The sequence below is a fragment of the Ovis canadensis genome, chromosome 13 (genome assembly GCF_042477335.2).
Source record: "Ovis canadensis isolate MfBH-ARS-UI-01 breed Bighorn chromosome 13, ARS-UI_OviCan_v2, whole genome shotgun sequence".
Classification (NCBI taxonomy): domain Eukaryota; kingdom Metazoa; phylum Chordata; class Mammalia; order Artiodactyla; family Bovidae; genus Ovis; species Ovis canadensis.
In genome coordinates this window covers 82,151,602-82,169,089 of record NC_091257.1, presented here as the reverse complement: position 1 = coordinate 82,169,089, position 17,488 = coordinate 82,151,602, and the positions used below count along the sequence as shown (strand labels likewise).

Below are 17,488 nucleotides of genomic sequence, written 5' to 3'. Positions count from 1 at the left end.
CAGCCACCAAGCGGTTGGGGTCAGTGGACTCCTCCCCGGGAGCCCCCTCTTCCAGCCTCCCACCCCCACCCGAGGCACAGAGACACCTCCCTAAGCCAGCCACATTTCCTGAATCAGCTGAGGACACGCAGAGCCCAGGAATAATGGAACGATCAGGCTCCAATCTGCTAAACAGCAATTTCTGGGCTTTTTCAGCACACACAGCTTTTATCAAATTGGTATTCTCCTCCTGAACACAAACGGCTTATTAGACATGACCCACTTATCCGCCGCGTCTCACTATCATTAATAACAGTTTCTTTTTGTGATTAAGTGAGTGGCTCTGAGCCCTTCCTGTGGTGTTAGGCGTCTGGCCCGGCAGAGGGGCAACGGTGGGGGCTCCTTGGCATCAACCACTTGGTGACTTTGAACCTGGTAGTGTTGGGAGCCAGCAGTCTGGACCCTGCAGAGCGGTCTAGCCTCCTCGCTTCTTGAGGGACAGAAAGAGCCCTAGAGGGGTGACTCACTTGCCCAGAACTGCACAGTGGGGCAGCAAGAGAAGCCAGGCTCCCCTGCAGCCAGTGCTGTGTCCTTCCTACCCAGCCCCTCCTCTGGGCCCTTGCTGGACCTCCCCAGGGTGCAGTGGGGGCACTACAGCCAGGGGGGCAGAGCTGTGCCCTAAGCACGCCTGGCACCAGGGGGCAGGCGGAGACTGCCACACAGAGGAGAACCCTGCTTGCCGATGAGGGGGCCACCTCGGGGCCTCAGGAATGACAGAGTGGCACCCACAGCCCAGGGATGGGATGATGGTAAACCTCAGAGCCCCACTCCTTGCATCTCTCGGGACCAAAAATTCAGGAAAGCCCTTCTTTGGAACATTCTCCTAGTGTGAGTTCCAACCGTGCCAAGGATCTGAGCGGAGCCAGGAGGGGAGCGGGAGGAGGAATCCCTAGTTTCCCTTGAATGGGAGGGAGCCTGACAGGGAGATGAATGTCCTGGAAAAAGCGCTGTCTTTGCCCGACAGACTCTGGGGCCAGTCTCGGTGCAAACACTCACTCTCTGTGTGACCTTGGGAGAGTCCCTTTACCTCTGAGCCTTGGTTTTCCCATCTGTATACTAAAGATCAAAATAACCCTTCCCCTATTTTAGCACTGCTCCAGCCAGGTCGGTAGAAATTAGATGAGGGATAAGAACGGTGTGCAAATGGTACACAGAGTGGTTACTATTTAACCTGGTCAGGAAGAAGGGTGTAAGGAGTCATAGTTCCTCAAAAGCAGAGACCCTGAGAAGGGCTTACTCTCCCAAGCAATTCCAACTCACACGTCACGCCCCAGTAAAGCCTTCTCTGATCTCTTACCACCACAGCCCTTACTCTTTTCCATCAGAAGAAATCACCCAGTTCTCTGCCCTTTGTGCAAACCTGTCCCCAGTCCTGGGCATACATTGCCCAGCATGGGTGCTGCAGCCTCCCCGGCCAGCTTGGAAACCCTTGTAGGGAAGAGATGGATGGATGAGGCTTCTCCATTTTCATCTGTGCCCTGGTCCTCATACAGGAAGGAGTCCACCTCACCAAGGCAGGGGGAGCCCCTGCAGCTGCCAGCCTCAGACAATCCAACTCTGCTGCCAACTTGGGCTCCTCTGGGGCTGGAAGGAGCTTCTGACACTCTGGCAGCCAGTGCTGGGAATGCTCACTTGCTCCCCAGCTCCCAGGGTGGCTGAGTTGAGAGGTCCCATCTTTCAGTCCTCCGGGGTCAAAGATGAGGATGAGAGGGGACCCTACAGGAGGATGGCAGGGGGCTTCCTGCCCACCCCTAGAGGCAGACAAAAGCTCCAGGCTTCCCTCTTTCCCTTCCACGCCTCCGCCTGGAAGCAGCAATGCCAACTATTCCAGCGTCTTCAAGGGGCTCCCACCAAGCCAAGATGCCACCCACCTGATGGGGTGGCTGCAGCCCAGGCTACCAGTTCTCAAGAAGCAGGGTTCGTCTGTCCCCCAAGACCTTTCCCAGTGGGGCAGGTGGAGAGGGAAGGGACAAGGACAGCTACAGGGTTAAACCCACAAAGGGGAAAGGCAGATGGGCAGAGATGTGTGGGTGAGAAAAGTGTGTTCACAAGTGTGTGTATTTTGCCACTGTGTCTGCAGGAAGGCGGGCAGGCAAGAGTTGTGCTCTGGGGTGCCAGCTGGCAGGGTGTGAGCCCTCCGGACACGCCTGCTGTGTGTCTAGTGGGCACTGAAGTGAGGGCGATCCGAGGTGTCTGGAGATGTATGAGGGTAGGAGTTGTGTGAGAAAGCAGCGAGTGTGGCTGTGTGTCCGTGGCTGGTCGTGAAGGTGTATGTGTCCGCGCGAGTGTAGAGGGTGGGAAAGGAGCCCTCCGCGAGAGTGGCATGGGGGTGCCACCCGGGGTGCACCCTCGTCCGCAGGAGTGGCCAGCAAGCCAGGGCCGGTCCGCAGACCCGGCAGGGGGCGCCCCCCCTCGGACTCCCGCCACCGGCGCCGCGGGCTCGAGTCCGGGGACGGTCAAGTCGGAGCCGCGCTGCCCAGGGTGGGGTTTGGTGGGGAAGTCCGCGGGGGCGGCGACCCAACTCACCGTGGCCGGAGATGTGATTGTCCCAGGGCGCGTGGCCGGCGGGCCGCGTGGCGCCGCCGAGTTGCAGGAAAAGTGCCAGGTAGTGGAGGGCGCCCAGCGCCACGGCGAGCGGGGCCCCCATGGTGCGCGCTCGGGCCGGAGGGGGCGCCGCCGCCTCACATCGGGGCTCAGAAGACCGCAGACCTCGCGCCCTCCGGCCCCTGCCCGGTGCGGCCTGGCTGCCCGGCTGCGGCTGCTGCCCCTTCGCCCGCAGAACCCGGTCGGGCCCCGGTTCCGGCCCCCGCCCGGCTCCGGCCCAGCCCCGGCTGCGGGAAGCGAGCGCACGCCCAGCCGGCCGCCTCCGACTGCGGGACTCTTCCCTTCCGCGGAAGGCCACTCCGCTCGGCGCCAGTGCCGCCGCACCCCCTCCCTCCCGCGCTCCCCCCGCCCGCCCAGAGGAGGAGGCGGCGGCGGCGGAGGGATCTGCCGCTTGATTTATCATCAAAGTTTTGCCCAGGCTCGGATTTTTAAAGCGGTACCCGCAACTTCTCCCGGCCCGAGAGCGCAAGTTGGGGCGAGATGGGGTGGAGGAAGCCACCCTAGGGACCCGATTCCTGCCAAGCTTAACACTACTGGTTTCAGGAACTGAAATGCTCTCCAGTGGGATAAAGAGGAAAACCAATCGACCAGACCCAGCGCGCTCAAAAGGGACTCCTCAACTTTGCTAGCTGGGCGGTGCCGAGGTCAGGGAGGCAGGTGGGGGCGGGTGGGTGGATGGAGGTGAGGGGGAGGTGGGAAGAAAACCTGGGCTGAGGCACTGGAGACCTGGTTAGACCTGCCTGCCGCAGGCTGTGTGATCGTGTCCGAGTGTCTAACCCAGTCTGAGCTTCAAGGTCTTCATCTGAGAAGTGGGAATAAATAGCTGCCTTCAGGGATCCTGGTGAGGATTACAAAATCGTGTGTGTAAAGCGCTAAGCATAAATGCCGCCCTCGTGGTAGAAGCTCAATAGTTATTACTGATGTTGTCCCCCTCTTTGGGACTCAGTTTTCATGTCCGTGTAGTGGGTGTAAGTAAGGCAGGCCAGTTGCTGGGTCTCCTTCTAGCTTAGAGAGGCTGAGCCTTGTGCAGTGGACTGGATCGCCCCCTTCTGGACTGCAGGGCTCCCTCCCTTGGACAGAGGGGCCTAGAGGTGGTGGTGAACGAAGCCACTTTCATTTCCAGGAGCAGGAATCCCAGGAGATCCTCCGATTCCTCCTCTGACTGTTTTACTGGGGCTGTTGAGACATAAGGCGGACCTGTGGCTTCATTTAAAAGAAAACTAAGCACGTTAAATCAGAGACGGAGCTTCTCCGAGGACCTCAGCGAGTCTGGGGCCAAGTTCCTGCCTCCTGGGCAGGATCTCTCCTACTCTCATCCCTTGTGCTTCATCAGGCATTGTTCCGGGCACAGCCCTACCCGCCGCGGTTTCAGCACCTTAAAGGAGGACAGCGTCCACCCCGACACCCATGTTTTCAACCTCACCCACCGCACTTCTCGGACTCTTAGATGGGAGGGTTCAGCACCATGGACAGACCTTCTGATTGCCTCCCTCGCCCCCGCCGAATGAGAGTCAGAGCCAGAGAAGGCCCACAGCCCTCTCCAGAACACACACAGGAGGATCCAGCATTGTGGACATCACCCCAACTTTGAGAATAAGGTTAGAGCCCGAGGGACAGCTTTCCTCCTCGCCCCCGTCTTTAATTTGTTCTCTCATACCCCTTTCCAATAATATGGCGGACAACACACCCGTTGGGGCCTGTGTTCTCCAGCAACAATACAGTTTATTCGAAACCATGGACAGCACCCTGAAGGGTCGCGCAATTACGAATACTGCTTCTACACAACTGACAGCATTCACAGGACCAGTGTCGCGGCGCTGCCTTCAGCACCGCGGACAAACCCCGTCGTCATCTAGCTCCTTCCCGTCCATATTCTCTGGAGTAAGGGCTTTTTTTTTTTTTTTTTGGCCTGATTAACTTACTTATCATTTCCCTCCCACGCAGAGGTAGTATTTATTTAGGCTATCCTGGAATGGCCTGGCGTCTTGGACCCTACGAAAACGTTTCCTCATTCATTAATTCACTTTACCCTCCCTCCAGTGAAATGGTTTCCATTGCCCTCGTTATAAAGATGGCGAATCTTTTGTTGTTTGGCTGCACTGGGTCTTAGCTGTGGCAGACGGGACCTTTGATCTTCATTGCAGTTGTGGCATGTGGAAGCTTTAGTTGCTGTTGGTCCTTGCCCTCCTGCATTTGGAGTGTGAAGTCTTAGCCACTGGACCACCAGGGAAGTCCTGAAGCTGAGAATCTTCAAGATCACATAGCAGCTGGTGCTATGACTGAAACCCAGGACTCTTTTAATCCCAGCCTGGAGCCTCTCCAGGAGAATAGAATGCCAGAAATGGGGCCCAAACCCAGGGGTTTCTCCTCTTAAATTTAAAATTGGAAGGAAGCAGGCAGAGGCAAGGGCACAGGGAGAGAGGAGAGAGAAGAAAGGAGAAAACAAGAGACGCTACTTTCAGACTGCAGAGGAACGAGGTCAGAGTGGGACAGCGGCCCTGCCCTTATCCACTGACTGACCTGCAGGCACCCTTTCTTCTCATAGTCTGTGCTTAGTCGTGTCCGACTCTTCGCAACTCCATGGACAGGCTCCTCTGTCTATGGAGATTCTCTGGGATGGGGTTAGATCTCGTAACCCCTGAAGTTCCTTCAAGGACAGATTTCCAGGGATTTAATGAGTTTGAAAAGGCTGTTGCTGTAATGATTCTGCTCAGAAGCCTCCAATGGCCTTGTCTATTAGAGGAATCTGACATCTCTGGTTTGCATTCAAGGTCTCAGCCTCCCTTCTGCTCCAGGCACCATCCCCCCTCTGCACTGCCTCCCTGCACCCACGCTAGCATCACCGTGTCCTTACCATTCCCTGTGTTTTCCCTCTACACACATGCCTTCCCCTCTGTCTAGCTGAGTCTTCCATTGGCCAAGGTCCCGTCTGAATCCCTCACAGGAAGACATGCCTGCTGGCTTCTCCCAATCTCTGAGCCTCTGTTGGCCCATTACTGTTTACCCAGTGTTGTGCTACAAGTTTACTTATCCAACTTAATCCTCTGTACTACCAAGACATATAGGGTAGAATAGTGTGATTTTAAGTGTGGAATCTAGTTTTTAATCCTGCCACCCACCTACTAGCTGTGTGACTTTAGATAAGTTACTTAGCCTTTCTGTGCCTGAGCTTCCTTATCTGTAAAATAAAGACAATAATGCCTCCATCACAAGGTTATCATAAGGGTCAAATGACTTGCTACATGGAAAGCAGTTAGAACACTGCCTGAAGAAAGTGAAAGTGGAAGTGAAAGTGTGAGTCGCTCAGTCACGTCAGACTCTCTTCAACCCCATGGACTGTAGCTCTCCAGGCTCTTCTGTCCATGGGGTTTTCCAGGCAAGAACACTGGAATGGGTTGCCATTCCCTTCTGCAGGGGATCGTCCCGACCCAGGAATCAAACTTGAGTCTCCTACATTGCAGGCAGATTCTTTACAGTCTGAGCCACCAGGGAAGCTCAGAACACTGCCTGTTATTATTATTCAGTTGCTCAGTCATGTTCAATTCTTTGTCACCCCATGGACTGTAGCCCACCAGGCTTCTCCATCCATGGGACTCTCCAGGCCAGAATAGTGGAGTGGGTTGCCATTTCCTTCTCCAAGAACACTGCCTGGCACAAAGTAAATAGTAACACATAGAAAATACATAGCCATATGCTGCTGCTGCTGCTGCTGCTGCTAAGCCGCTTCAGTCACGTTCGACTCTGTGCGACCCCATAGACCGCAGCCCACGAGGCTCCGCCGTCCCTGGGATCCTCGAGGCAAGAACACTGGAGTGGGTTGCCATTTCCTTCTCCAGTGCATGAAAGGGAAAAGTGAAAGGGAAGTTGCTCAGTCATGTCTGACTCTTCGCGACCCCATGGACTGCAGCCTACCAGGCTCCTCCGCCCATGGGGTTTTCCAGGTAAGAGTACTGGAGTGGGTTGCCATTGCCTTCTCCAACATAGCCATATACATGCTGGCTATTATTATTATTTAAACATAAGTGAACAGGTGTTCAGAGAGGTTAAATATCTTCTCCAATGTCTCACAAGACAATTGCAGAGTGTGGTATTTTGATTCCAGAGCTGATGCTCCTGGCATAATACCTAAGCACATCTAGTTCAATCCACCCAGCTTAGGAAGCTAAGACCCAGAGATGATGAATGAATTCCTCAGAGTCACACAGCCAACCATGGCAGAACTAGATCCTCAGCCCCTTCTGTCTGTCAGCTCAGGGCTCTCCCACAATATCATGCTGTCCGGGCTGCATTTTCTGCAGCACCTAAACTGTACTTTTCAGTTTATAAATCACATTCACACCCATGCTCTCATATAATTTATGCAACAACCCCTGAGGCCACTATTATTACCTTCCTTCTCATTAAAAAATACCTATCTACTCATTTGGCTGTGTTAGGTCTCCGCGGCACATGGAGTCTTTGTTGCATTGTGTAGGCTCTTTCTTTTCAGCGCAGGGACTGTCTCGTTGTGGCACTCAGGCTCTGGAGTGCAGGCTCAGTAGTTGTGGCGTGTGGGCTTAGTTGCTCCCCACCATGTAGGATCTTAGTTCCCCCACCAGAGAATAAACCCAAATTCCCTGCACCACAAGATGGATTCTTAACCACTGGACCACCAGGGAAATCTCTACCTTCCTTCTTTTACAGATAAGGAAACCGAAGCTCAGAGAGTTGAAGTAACCTGTTCAACGTTGCATGCAGAGGCGGGGCAAAGGCTGAATGTGAAAGGACGAATCCTCAGCCCCCTATTCCTCCTCTGTGAGATTTTGCCTCTTATCTGCTTTGCGATCCAAGTGCAGACTGCAGACACTGGAAGCTAAAAGCCTACAGGAGGCCCAAGGTTTACAAAAACCGAAAACCGTTCCAGGAAACAATCTCTAGGAATTCGCTAGGGCGGGTGGCTGTTGTCCCTCGTCTCACTCTGGGAATGCTCCAGGAGACAGTAAGCTTCCCATCCCTGGAGACAATTAAACAAGCATCTAGTGGTCACGTGGATGCCAGAAGGCAAATATCACAGCTATTTCCACCACCCAAATGAGGCTCAGAAGGTGAATATCATGTTAGGTATTTCAGTCAGGAAAGGCACTCTTTTTAAAGTTTGCCCCAAGCAGTGGAACTTGCACTGTCCCCTCCCCCTGATGCAAGCCCACTGGAGAGTCCCTGGCCTCCCCTTAACTCAAGGAGGCCGCCCTCCCCTTCCTCCTTGAGAGGTGTCACTTGAGCACCACGGCTCTGTCAGTGGTAACAGCCGTAAGATTTGTCCTTTTAATCCAGAATCAATAACAAATTTCATTTAAAAATAAATTAAACCAGGCATTGGAAATCATTCACTGTGTGGGACAGGGCCCTCTATAGTGCTGTCTAAATGGCTTCCTTCTGCTCATCTATCAATGCCAAGAGGGGGGAAATACCTAAGCCGCCTGATTCATGGAGAAACTACTTGAATGTATCAGTTCCTAACAATGAGCAATTGAGCCCTGAGTTGCACCTTTTAACACACCAATAACATGTTGAGCACGGCTTCATGAGAGCTTATCGGAGACCCCACGGTCGCTGGCTTGGAGGGAGCCCATTTATAAGGGGGAACAATGGCTTCAGTGTGTAGCCACCTAATTTCCAGAATGCATTACTGAGCTCAGAGGAGCAATGGAATTCTATTAAACTCTTATCTGCCATGGGAGGGTATGAAACCAGAGGGAAAATCCAGACTCGGCAAAGACTTGACCGGAAAGGACTGGGACTGACCCTAGGAGGTGGGTGAGCAAACCCAGAGGGGAAGGGGGGCAGGCGGGGCCCTGGATGGGTAAAAATATGTGCATTAATAGAGCTCTGGTTTCCAGCGATTACGTTTACATCAGCGAATAAAACTTGGCAATAAAACATCGGAGCTGCGTCTCAGACAGCATTTCCTTTTACAGTCTGGTGTATTTCATTCATTATAACAGGAGGCAAGGAACTTGAGGTGTCCCCACTTCTCCCCCTTTAATTAAATTTTTAAATTACTGCCCAAGATTTGGATAAAGGAAAAGACTTATAGCTTTGAAAATCGCCATCCCATCCAATCGCAGCTCCCATCCCATCACAGTGGTGGCCCTGACTGTACCAGAATCCAATATTATTAAAGTGAAATACTGTGGGCATTGCCTGCCTGGGCTCTGGTTTGTAAAAGGAGATGCAAATTTGGGAGAGAAAATGGCTCAAGCTCAGAAAAGAGTCCTGGGTTCTGAGACTGGTTTTTGCCATCACCTCACTGTGTGATCTTGGTCAACTTCCCCTCTCTGAGTTTGACAAGTTCCCTTTTCCCTGCCTGACACATCCATCTGGAGGCTTTTAGAACTGATTAGGGGCTGGGGGTATCCCTCCCACCCAGTGCACACTGGGATATCTTAGGGAGCATTAAAAAAATAAATAATATTCAGTGCACACATGCTAAGTCACTTCAGTCATGTCCAACTCTTTGCCATCCTATGGATTATAGCCTGCCAGGCTCCTCTGTCCATGGGATTCTCCAGGCAATACTGGAGTGGGTTGTCATTTCCTCCTCCAGGGGATCTTCCCAACCCAGGGATCAAACCTGTGTCTCTTAAGTCTCCTGCATTGGTAGGTGCGTTCTTTACCACTAGCACCACCTGGGAAGCCATAACAATGTTTAGATCACACCCCCAAGATTCTGACCCAGCTGGTTTGGTATCCATTTTTTTCAAAATTCCCCAGGTGATACCGGTGTACAGCTGGGGTTGACCACAACTGGCCTAGACACAAAATTATGTAATATTAATTGATTTTAGACTGTCTAGGGAGACTGGTTGTGCCTGCACTGGACCAGGTCCCACTCCTGGGGCAACCCTCCTAGTCTGGCTGGGGGAGATTTCTGGGGATCTGCCGACTCACCAAGCCCCAAGTGTAGCTCGTGCAGGGATCCAGTGGGCCACAGAGAGGACCCCAACAGGATGGGAGGACCGGGGCTCCTCCTCCTCCAGTCTTTGAATTGAGCCCAGTCAGCCTCTTGGGGTGAGGGGGCTACCTGCCCCAGCTCTTATCTGCAGGGTAGTGCTGGGCACTGACTTGTGACCTCCTCCTCCCACGTCTGGGATGCTCCTCTCCTCCGATGACTGATTTATCTGTTCCCCAACAAGCTGGCCTCTGCAGTCAGGCCATGTCCCACTCACATGAGCCTCCAGATTCTGAAACTTCTCAAAGACGGCTGGCCATCTTTGAGGCAGACCCAGGTCCTCCTATCAGCATAAATTCTGAGCCTTCATCTTTATTCTGCCTCCCTCAGAACTGTGGGCCACGTAGGAAGCCCCTAGCTAGGATGAGACCAGGGGCAAGAGGAGATCAACTGGCCTGGCCCCTGTCTTTTCTAGGCTGAGTAAGCCCATGAAGACCCTTGGGACCACTCTGAGGTTTTCCTTCTAGATGGTAGCCTGGGTGGACCATATAGAGTGAAGATATGATCTGACACTCAGAATTTAAAATAGTTCCATTTTTTTTTTAACAGAAAAGGCTCGTCAAGAATCAGGAGGGAGGTTCAAGAGGGAGGAGACCTATGCATACCTAAGGCTGATTCATGTTGATGCATGGCAGAAACCAACACAACACTATAAAGCAATTATCCTCCAATTAAAAAGAAATAAATTTTCAGAAAGAATCAGCCACCATTGCCACCTTGTATAGATGGGGAAGCTGAGACCCAGAGAGGGGTGAAGACAAGCCTAAGGCCTCACACAGAGGAAGTGGCAGAGCCAGACCAAGGACTCAGGGCTCCAGGCTCCAACCAGGGCCTTTCCTCCCCATGTTGTGAGGGGAGGAACCTCTGCAACCAGGCAGCTCCTCCAGAGGCGTTCCCCTCTGGGGGTTCCCAAAGGGGGCGCCTCTCTGAGGTCCAGAGAACCCTCCGCTTAGGCCTTGGCCCTCTGATTTGAACCCAAGCCTGTAAACTGTGCTCTACCAAGGCCAGTAGAACTCACACTAGATGCGTATCTGTGTTGTCCCAGCAAGGAGCCTGATGATAATCCCCATCTAAGGCAATTAATTGCATCAGAAAGACGGGGTTCCTAGGGCCCTTCACCCTGTGAACTGGGTGCTTTATTAAACACGACAGGACAGCAGGGTCTCTGCCAATTTTGAGACTCTGCTTGTGGGAGTGTTTTAAAAATCCTGAAATGACTTTAATGGTGTGGTTAATGCCAGTCTAAATATACCATGGCTGTGAGTAATTAGCTAGACCAACGCTGTCCAGTAGAAATCAAATACGAGCTGCATATGAAATTCCAATCTGGGGGGACTCCCTTGGTGGTCTCGTGGCTAAGACTCCGCACTTTCAGTGCTGCGAACTCAGGTTCAATCCCTTGTTGGGGAGCTAAGATCCCACAAGCTTCATGGTGTGGCAAAAAAAAAATAAAAATAGCGGGTAAAGAACCTATCTGCAAAGCAAGAGACACAGTAGACACAGGTTCGATCCTTGGGTTGGGAAGATCCCCTGGAGAAGGAAATGGCGATCCACTCCAGTATCCTTGCCTGGGAAATCCCATGGACAGAGGAGCCTGGTGGGCTACAGTTTAGTGAGTTGAAAAGAGTGGAACACGACTGAGCACACACATATATACGTGTGTGTGTGTGCCTGCATGCTCAGTCATGTCTGACTCTTTGCAACCCCATGGACTCTAGCCTGCCAGACTCCTCTGTCCGTGAAATTTTCCCAGCAGGAATAGTAGAATGGGTTGCCATTTCCTACTCCAAGGGATCTTCCCGACCCAGGGATCAAACCTGTGTCTCCTGCCCTGGCAGGCAGATTCTTCACCACTGCATCACCTGGGAAGCCACATACATGACAATAAATAAATAAATAAAAACTTCTAGTAGCCACAATACAGAAAAGTAAAAAGAAACATTGCTCAGCGGTAAGGAATCCACCTGCAGTGCAGGAGACTCGCAGGAAATATGGGTTCAGTCCCTGGGTGGGGACGATCCCTTGGAGAAGGAAATGGCAACCCACTCTAGTATTCTTGCCTGGGAAAGCCCATGGACAGAGGAGCCTGGTGGCTGCAGTCCATGGTATTGCAAAGAGTAGGACACGACTGAGCAACTAAACAACAAAAAGAAACAGGTGAAATTAATAAGATATTTCATGTAATACCCAAGTATTATTTCAATGGCAATCAGTATAAAACCTTATTCATGAGCTGCTTTACATTCCCCTGCGCGTAAGCCGTTAGGATCTGGTGCATCTCCCGCACTGATGGCACGCATCTGTTTGGACTGTTCCCATTTCTAGTTTTCAGCAGCCACTTGTAGTTCTAGACTCCCCTAGCAGACAACAGAGAGCTAGACCCCTCCAAGGGGAGGCCTAGGACTTGCATCTCCACAGATCCCACACAGGGGAAGGGAGCAGGCCCCTACTGAGCACCCAGGCCCCGGGATCGATGTCACTAACCACCCCCGACATATCTGGAAAGTAGGTGGTGTTCACCCTATCTTACTACTGGGACAACTGAGGCTCAGAGAGGCAAAAGGACTGGGCTGAAGTCACACAGTGGCTGGGACCAAGGTCCACTACCCCAGGCTTCTGCTGAGGCTCAGCGAGGTGGCCTCACACGAGCCCCGAGCCCTCAGGAGTTATTTCCCTCTCGTCTCCCCTCTGGGTCACAGTGTCTTTTTAAGGTCTCCAGCTGCCGGGCAAAGGGAGCCTGTGGAAGGGGTTTGCCCAGCCTCGTCCTGAGCTCTGGACAGATGCAAGAGCTGGGCTTCCCCTTGGAGTGGTCCAGTTCTCCGTCGTCCTCTAGGGGAGTCTAGAACTGCATGTGGCGAAGGAGATCAGCCCTGGGATTTCTTTGGAAGGAATGATGCTAAAGATGAAGCTCCAGTACTCTGGCCACCTCATGAGAAGAGTTGACTCATTGGAAAAGACTCTGATGCTGGGAGGGATTGGGGGCAGGGGGAGAAGGGGACGACAGAGGATGAGATGGCTGGATGGCATCATGGACTTGATGGACATGAGTCCGAGTGAACTCTGGGAGATGGTGATGGACAGGGAGGCCTGGCGTGCTGCGATTCATGGGGTTGCAAAGAGCTGAGCGACTGAACTGAACTGAACTGCACACCAGAAATGGGGACAGTCCAAACAGACGTGTGCCATCAGTGCCAGAGTGGCAGCAACAGAAGAGCCCTTATCACAATTTTAATTAAGCAGTTAGTTGTGCAATGAGCTGCCTAGGGTCTGTCTCCCCTCCTAGACTGTGCGCTCTTACAAGGCAAAACAATGTCAATCTGATTTTCCACTGTATCCTCAAGACCAAACAGAGCCTGCCCCAGCCAACAGCACCTGTGGGTCTGGGTTCGCTTCTTCTAGAACTTCCTCCATCCCAAGGAGCCTGATAGCTCCAGGGGAGGCCCCTTCCATCTCTGACAGGCGCAGTTTGATTGAAAAGGCAACCCCATTGCCTGGACTCGAGCTCCTACTTGCCCATTTACTTACATGTAGTTTAGAACAAGTCACTTAAGCCTGCTAACTCTCAATTTCCTCAACTCTAAAATGGGAATAAAAGAGCCCATCTCGGGACTTTCCTGATGGCCCAGTGGTTAAGAGTCATCCTGCCATACAGAAGACACAGGTTCAATACTTGGTCCAGGAACTAAGGTCTCACATGCTACAGGGCAACTAAGGCCCTGTGCCACAACTACTGAGCCCACAAGCTGCAACTCCTGAAGCCCTCACACCTACAGCCCATGCCCTGCAATGACAGAGGCCACTGCAACTAGAGAGTAGCCCTTGCTTGCCACATTTAGAGAAAGCTGGCACGTGGCAAGGAAGCCCCAGCGCAGCCAAAATATAAATAAATCAGTGAACAAATAAAATATTGGAAAAAAAAAAAGTGGCCCATTAGAAAAAGAAAAAAAGCCCATCTCCTGGGGTTGTTTTAGGACCAGAGGGAAGGACACCTGGGGAGCCCTTTGTTCTCTGCTGTATCTGTGTTAATTACCGCCAGACTTTATTGATACCCGCGGGGCTTCAGTGGACCCTCTGGGGCAGAGAAGGGGACTCTGTGCCTCTCGGATATTTGAAGACAGGGACCAGGCCCCCATGTTCTCTTGTTTGTGCCCCCAGGTGTCCCCAGCACCCTCCACCGCCTGACTGCCTTTGTTTGCTTTCTTTCCTTCCAAGTGTGTCTGGCGTGCCTACATTGGAGCGAGTCCCAAGGGGTCCCGAGGCCGGGGCCATGCTGGTGACTCTTCACAGCGCTCATCTCCTCACTCAGGCCGAGACCAGGCCACTCACCACACCTCACAGGACACATCAAGACCTGGGCTGGTCACGCACCACCTCTCTGCCCGTATCCTCCCCGTCATTCCCTTCCCTCCCCGGCTCCAGCCACACTGATCTCTTCGCTGCTCCTCAAACATTCCAGGAACACTCCTGCCTCAGGGCCTTTGCCTTTGATGTTTGTGGCCCACCGCGCCCCCCCCCCCACCCCCCGCACCAGAACACAGTTATTTCAGACCTTCCAGTCTCTGATAAAATGTCTCCCCAACCATTTAATATAAATGGTTATTTCAGCCCTCACCCCTCTGAAGCCCCTGACTTTCTGTCTTTCTGAACGGTGACCATCATCTGTCACATTACATGTCTATTTCTTGACTCTTTGCTGCCCTCACTACAGTGAAAACCCCGTGAGAACAAGGGTAGTGGATGTCTTGCTCTCCAGCCTGGGTCCTGGTGCAGAGTGGGTGCTTAAGAACTAATTGCTGAAGGAACACACAAATGTTCTTTTTTTTTTTTTTTGCTTTTATTTATTTATTTTTTTTTAGTTTTTTATTTTTTTAATTTTAAAATCTTTAATTCTTACATGTGTTCCCAAACATGAACCCCCCTCCCACCTCCCTCCCCATAACATCTCTGTGGGTCATCCCCATGCACCAGCCCCAAGCATGCTGTTCTTTTTGAAACTTGTTCGTGCTGGTCTCCCCCACGGACTGGGATGTTCCTGAGGGAGGGGCCAAGCTGCTTTTGCTCATGACTTTGCTCCTGCAGGGCCAAGCACACAGTGGGCCCTCAGCCGCTACTGGCTGAATGGACCTGGACACACCACACCCCGGGAAAGGGTATAACCTCTGTGCTATCATGACCCGCAGCTGTCGTTTGCTGAGGGTCTAGAAGGTGTCAGTTCATATGTCAAGTGCTTACCTGTCTTTCCATCAAATCCTCCTAATGCTGAAAGATAGATATTTCATACCCATTTTGCAAATGAGGAAACTCAAGGCTTGAGAGGTGCTCTAGGTTTTCTAGCTGACAAGTGTGGATCTGGGATCCCGCTCAGCTCTTCCTGATCTCCAAATGGGAAATAACACTCGCTGCGCAGGTCCTGATGGGCATGAACCAGGTCACTCTCTTCCTCGCAGTCACAGAGACCCTGGGAGGTCCCACCACGGACATCTCTGCTTTTATTATTTATTTATTTTTGGCTGTGCTAGGTCTTCGTTGCTGCTCGGGCTTTTCTCTAGTTGCAGCGCGCGGGGTCCACTCTTCACTACGGTCCACGGGCTTCTCATTGCAGTGGCTTCTCTTGTTGCGGAGGACGGGCGCGAGCCAGCTTCGGTAGCTGCAGCACAGCACTTGGGCTCAGTAGTTGCAACACACTGGCTTAGGCGCTCTGCGGCCTGTGCAGTCTTCCTGGACCAAGAATCGAACCTGTGTCCCTTGCACTGGCAGGCGGATTTTTATCCACAGGACCACCAGGAAGTCCTGACATCCCTGCTTAAAGATGAGCAGCCTGAGACTTGGCCATTCCTGCTGCTCTTGGGGTTGGGTCCCCTCCATCAGGGGGACCTGGGAGTCGGGCGTGCCCGGTCTTAGCCAGGCCCTCTTCCCCTGCATTCTAAGTCACCCCTGGCAGCCATCCTCCTCTCTGCACCACAGTCCTTCCCATCTTGAGAGCAGGAGGGTATAATTTGGTCTTCACTACAGAGTCCTTCCAGATCAACACTCTGGAAGGAAATAAGGACTTGTGACTTGACCAAAGCATACATTTCCAACGTAGATTACTTTAGATACCTGGGCTGTTGTTCTCCACACTGAAGGAAATGTCCTTTAAAACCAGAACTCTGGCATTGAACCAAAGGAGTGGCATTCTAATGGTGAAATTTCAGGCAAGAATGGAGGTAGGGACAAGTCTTGGCAAACTTGACCCAGGCTCCTGGGGCTGGGACGGGGCAGAGGGGCTTCCTCGGGGGTCCCTGCCGAAGTGGAAGCCTCACCAGGCATCCCGGGTCTCTCATACCAATGATCTATTGGGAGAACCCGGTGGAGGTGCCGGGTAATTCTATTTAAACGGCTGCAACCGGCTCCAGGGTTTCACGGCACTCGCCAAGGCCTGTAAATCATGCCACAGCAGCTCAGGGAGGGGATAAATTCCCTTCTAATTCAGGAATATCTTTAGCTGTGATCTTGAAGGCAGCTTAGCATCTGGGGGAGGGGGTGCTTTCAGCGCCTGGTAGACAGTGGCTCAGGTTTAGGCAAGGTGGCAGCGAGGCCCAACTTCCCCTGTGGCTGCTCTGGTTTGGTGGATGTTCTCCAGGTGGGCTCAGCTCAGGTGTGGAGAAGCTGAGCGGTGAAGGAAGCTGACGGTCAGGCCTCAAGGCCCTCAGGAGGCTTCCAGCTCCACTGACACCAGAGGTCAGTGGACCAGGCCATGTGGCTGCTGGTAGGGCTGTGAGGAGGGTACAGCCTAGAACAAGGAAGGGGCTGGGCTGCCCTGGTCTGTCCAGCCCTGGTCTCCCCCAGCTCTGCCCTGACTCTTATTCGCCTTTAAAGAGGGACACTAACTCACTGACAGGGAAGAGAGTGTCAAGAGGGGGGCCTGCAGACCACACGTTTTCTCCTGGGTGAGTTCATCAGCCTCTGGGGGACACAAGTCTGGCTCTGTCAGCCCTGACCCAAGCATTTCCCTGCCTACAGCCCATCTCCTCTTGAATGGCTCCCAAGCCCAGCACGTCCCACCTTCGCCAGAATTCCTATCTTCCCCTCAAGTCTGGCCCTCCTCTAAACTTCCTGTCGCAGGAGCAGTCCCCAGCCACACCTCTATCCTGCCTCTGAGATGGGATCGCTCTCCTCCGGGAGATGGGATCCATCCTAGCCCTCCCAGATGGGATCCATCCCCCCAGAGATGGGATCCTTCTCCCCAAGATGGGGAGAATCCTTAGAGGCGGAATCCTTCCCTGAGCCCTGCACCCCGAGTAAACATCTTCTGAACCCCTTCCCCTACTTAAAACTCTAAATCCTTCCCATGCTTAGAATAAAACCCAAACAGCTTTCTTCTGTGACATCACCACCCGTGGGCTCCCCCTCACTCTCCCTCCTAGCCACTTGGCCTTCTGGAGGTTTCTCCCTCCTACCACACTTCCCTCTGCCAGGAACACTTCCACACCTCTCCCAGAGTCTGGGATTAGTGCTACTTCCTGGAGGGGTCCATGGTCCCTCTTGAGGGGTCCTTAGCCCCTCACCCCTCTCCTTTGCAGCCCTGCCACCCCAAACTGGGCTTGAGCACCCAAGGGTGTGGTCTGATTCTCCTCACTCATATTCTCTGAGCCTAGCACTTGGTGAATCTCCTTGGCCGAATAAGTTAGGGAGATAACAGATACATACACAAAGAGCTGACTCTTTAGCTTGGGGAGCCAAAGATGTGGCCAAAGATGAGGCAGGGGGGCCTGATCACTGTAGGGGAGCCTGGGCCTTGCACTGACCCCAGCTCACTGTGTCTCTGAAGTATTGGTCCCTCTCTGTGCCTCAGTTTCCCCAGAAGAATGAGGGAGT

At 52.9% G+C, this 17,488-nt stretch overlaps 1 protein-coding gene across 1 annotated transcript in view; it reads right to left on the bottom strand.

The window, feature by feature from the left end:
- Window positions 1-2,975, bottom strand: part of VSTM2L (V-set and transmembrane domain containing 2 like) — a 39,492-nt gene extending 36,517 nt beyond the window's left edge. Inside the window, exon 1 of the mRNA XM_069546952.1 lies at window positions 2,566-2,975. Within this exon, the coding sequence (XP_069403053.1) occupies window positions 2,566-2,686 (121 nt within the window). The 5' untranslated portion in view covers window positions 2,687-2,975. The remainder of the gene's footprint in view (window positions 1-2,565) is intronic.
- Window positions 2,976-17,488: the final 14,513 nt, after the last annotated feature.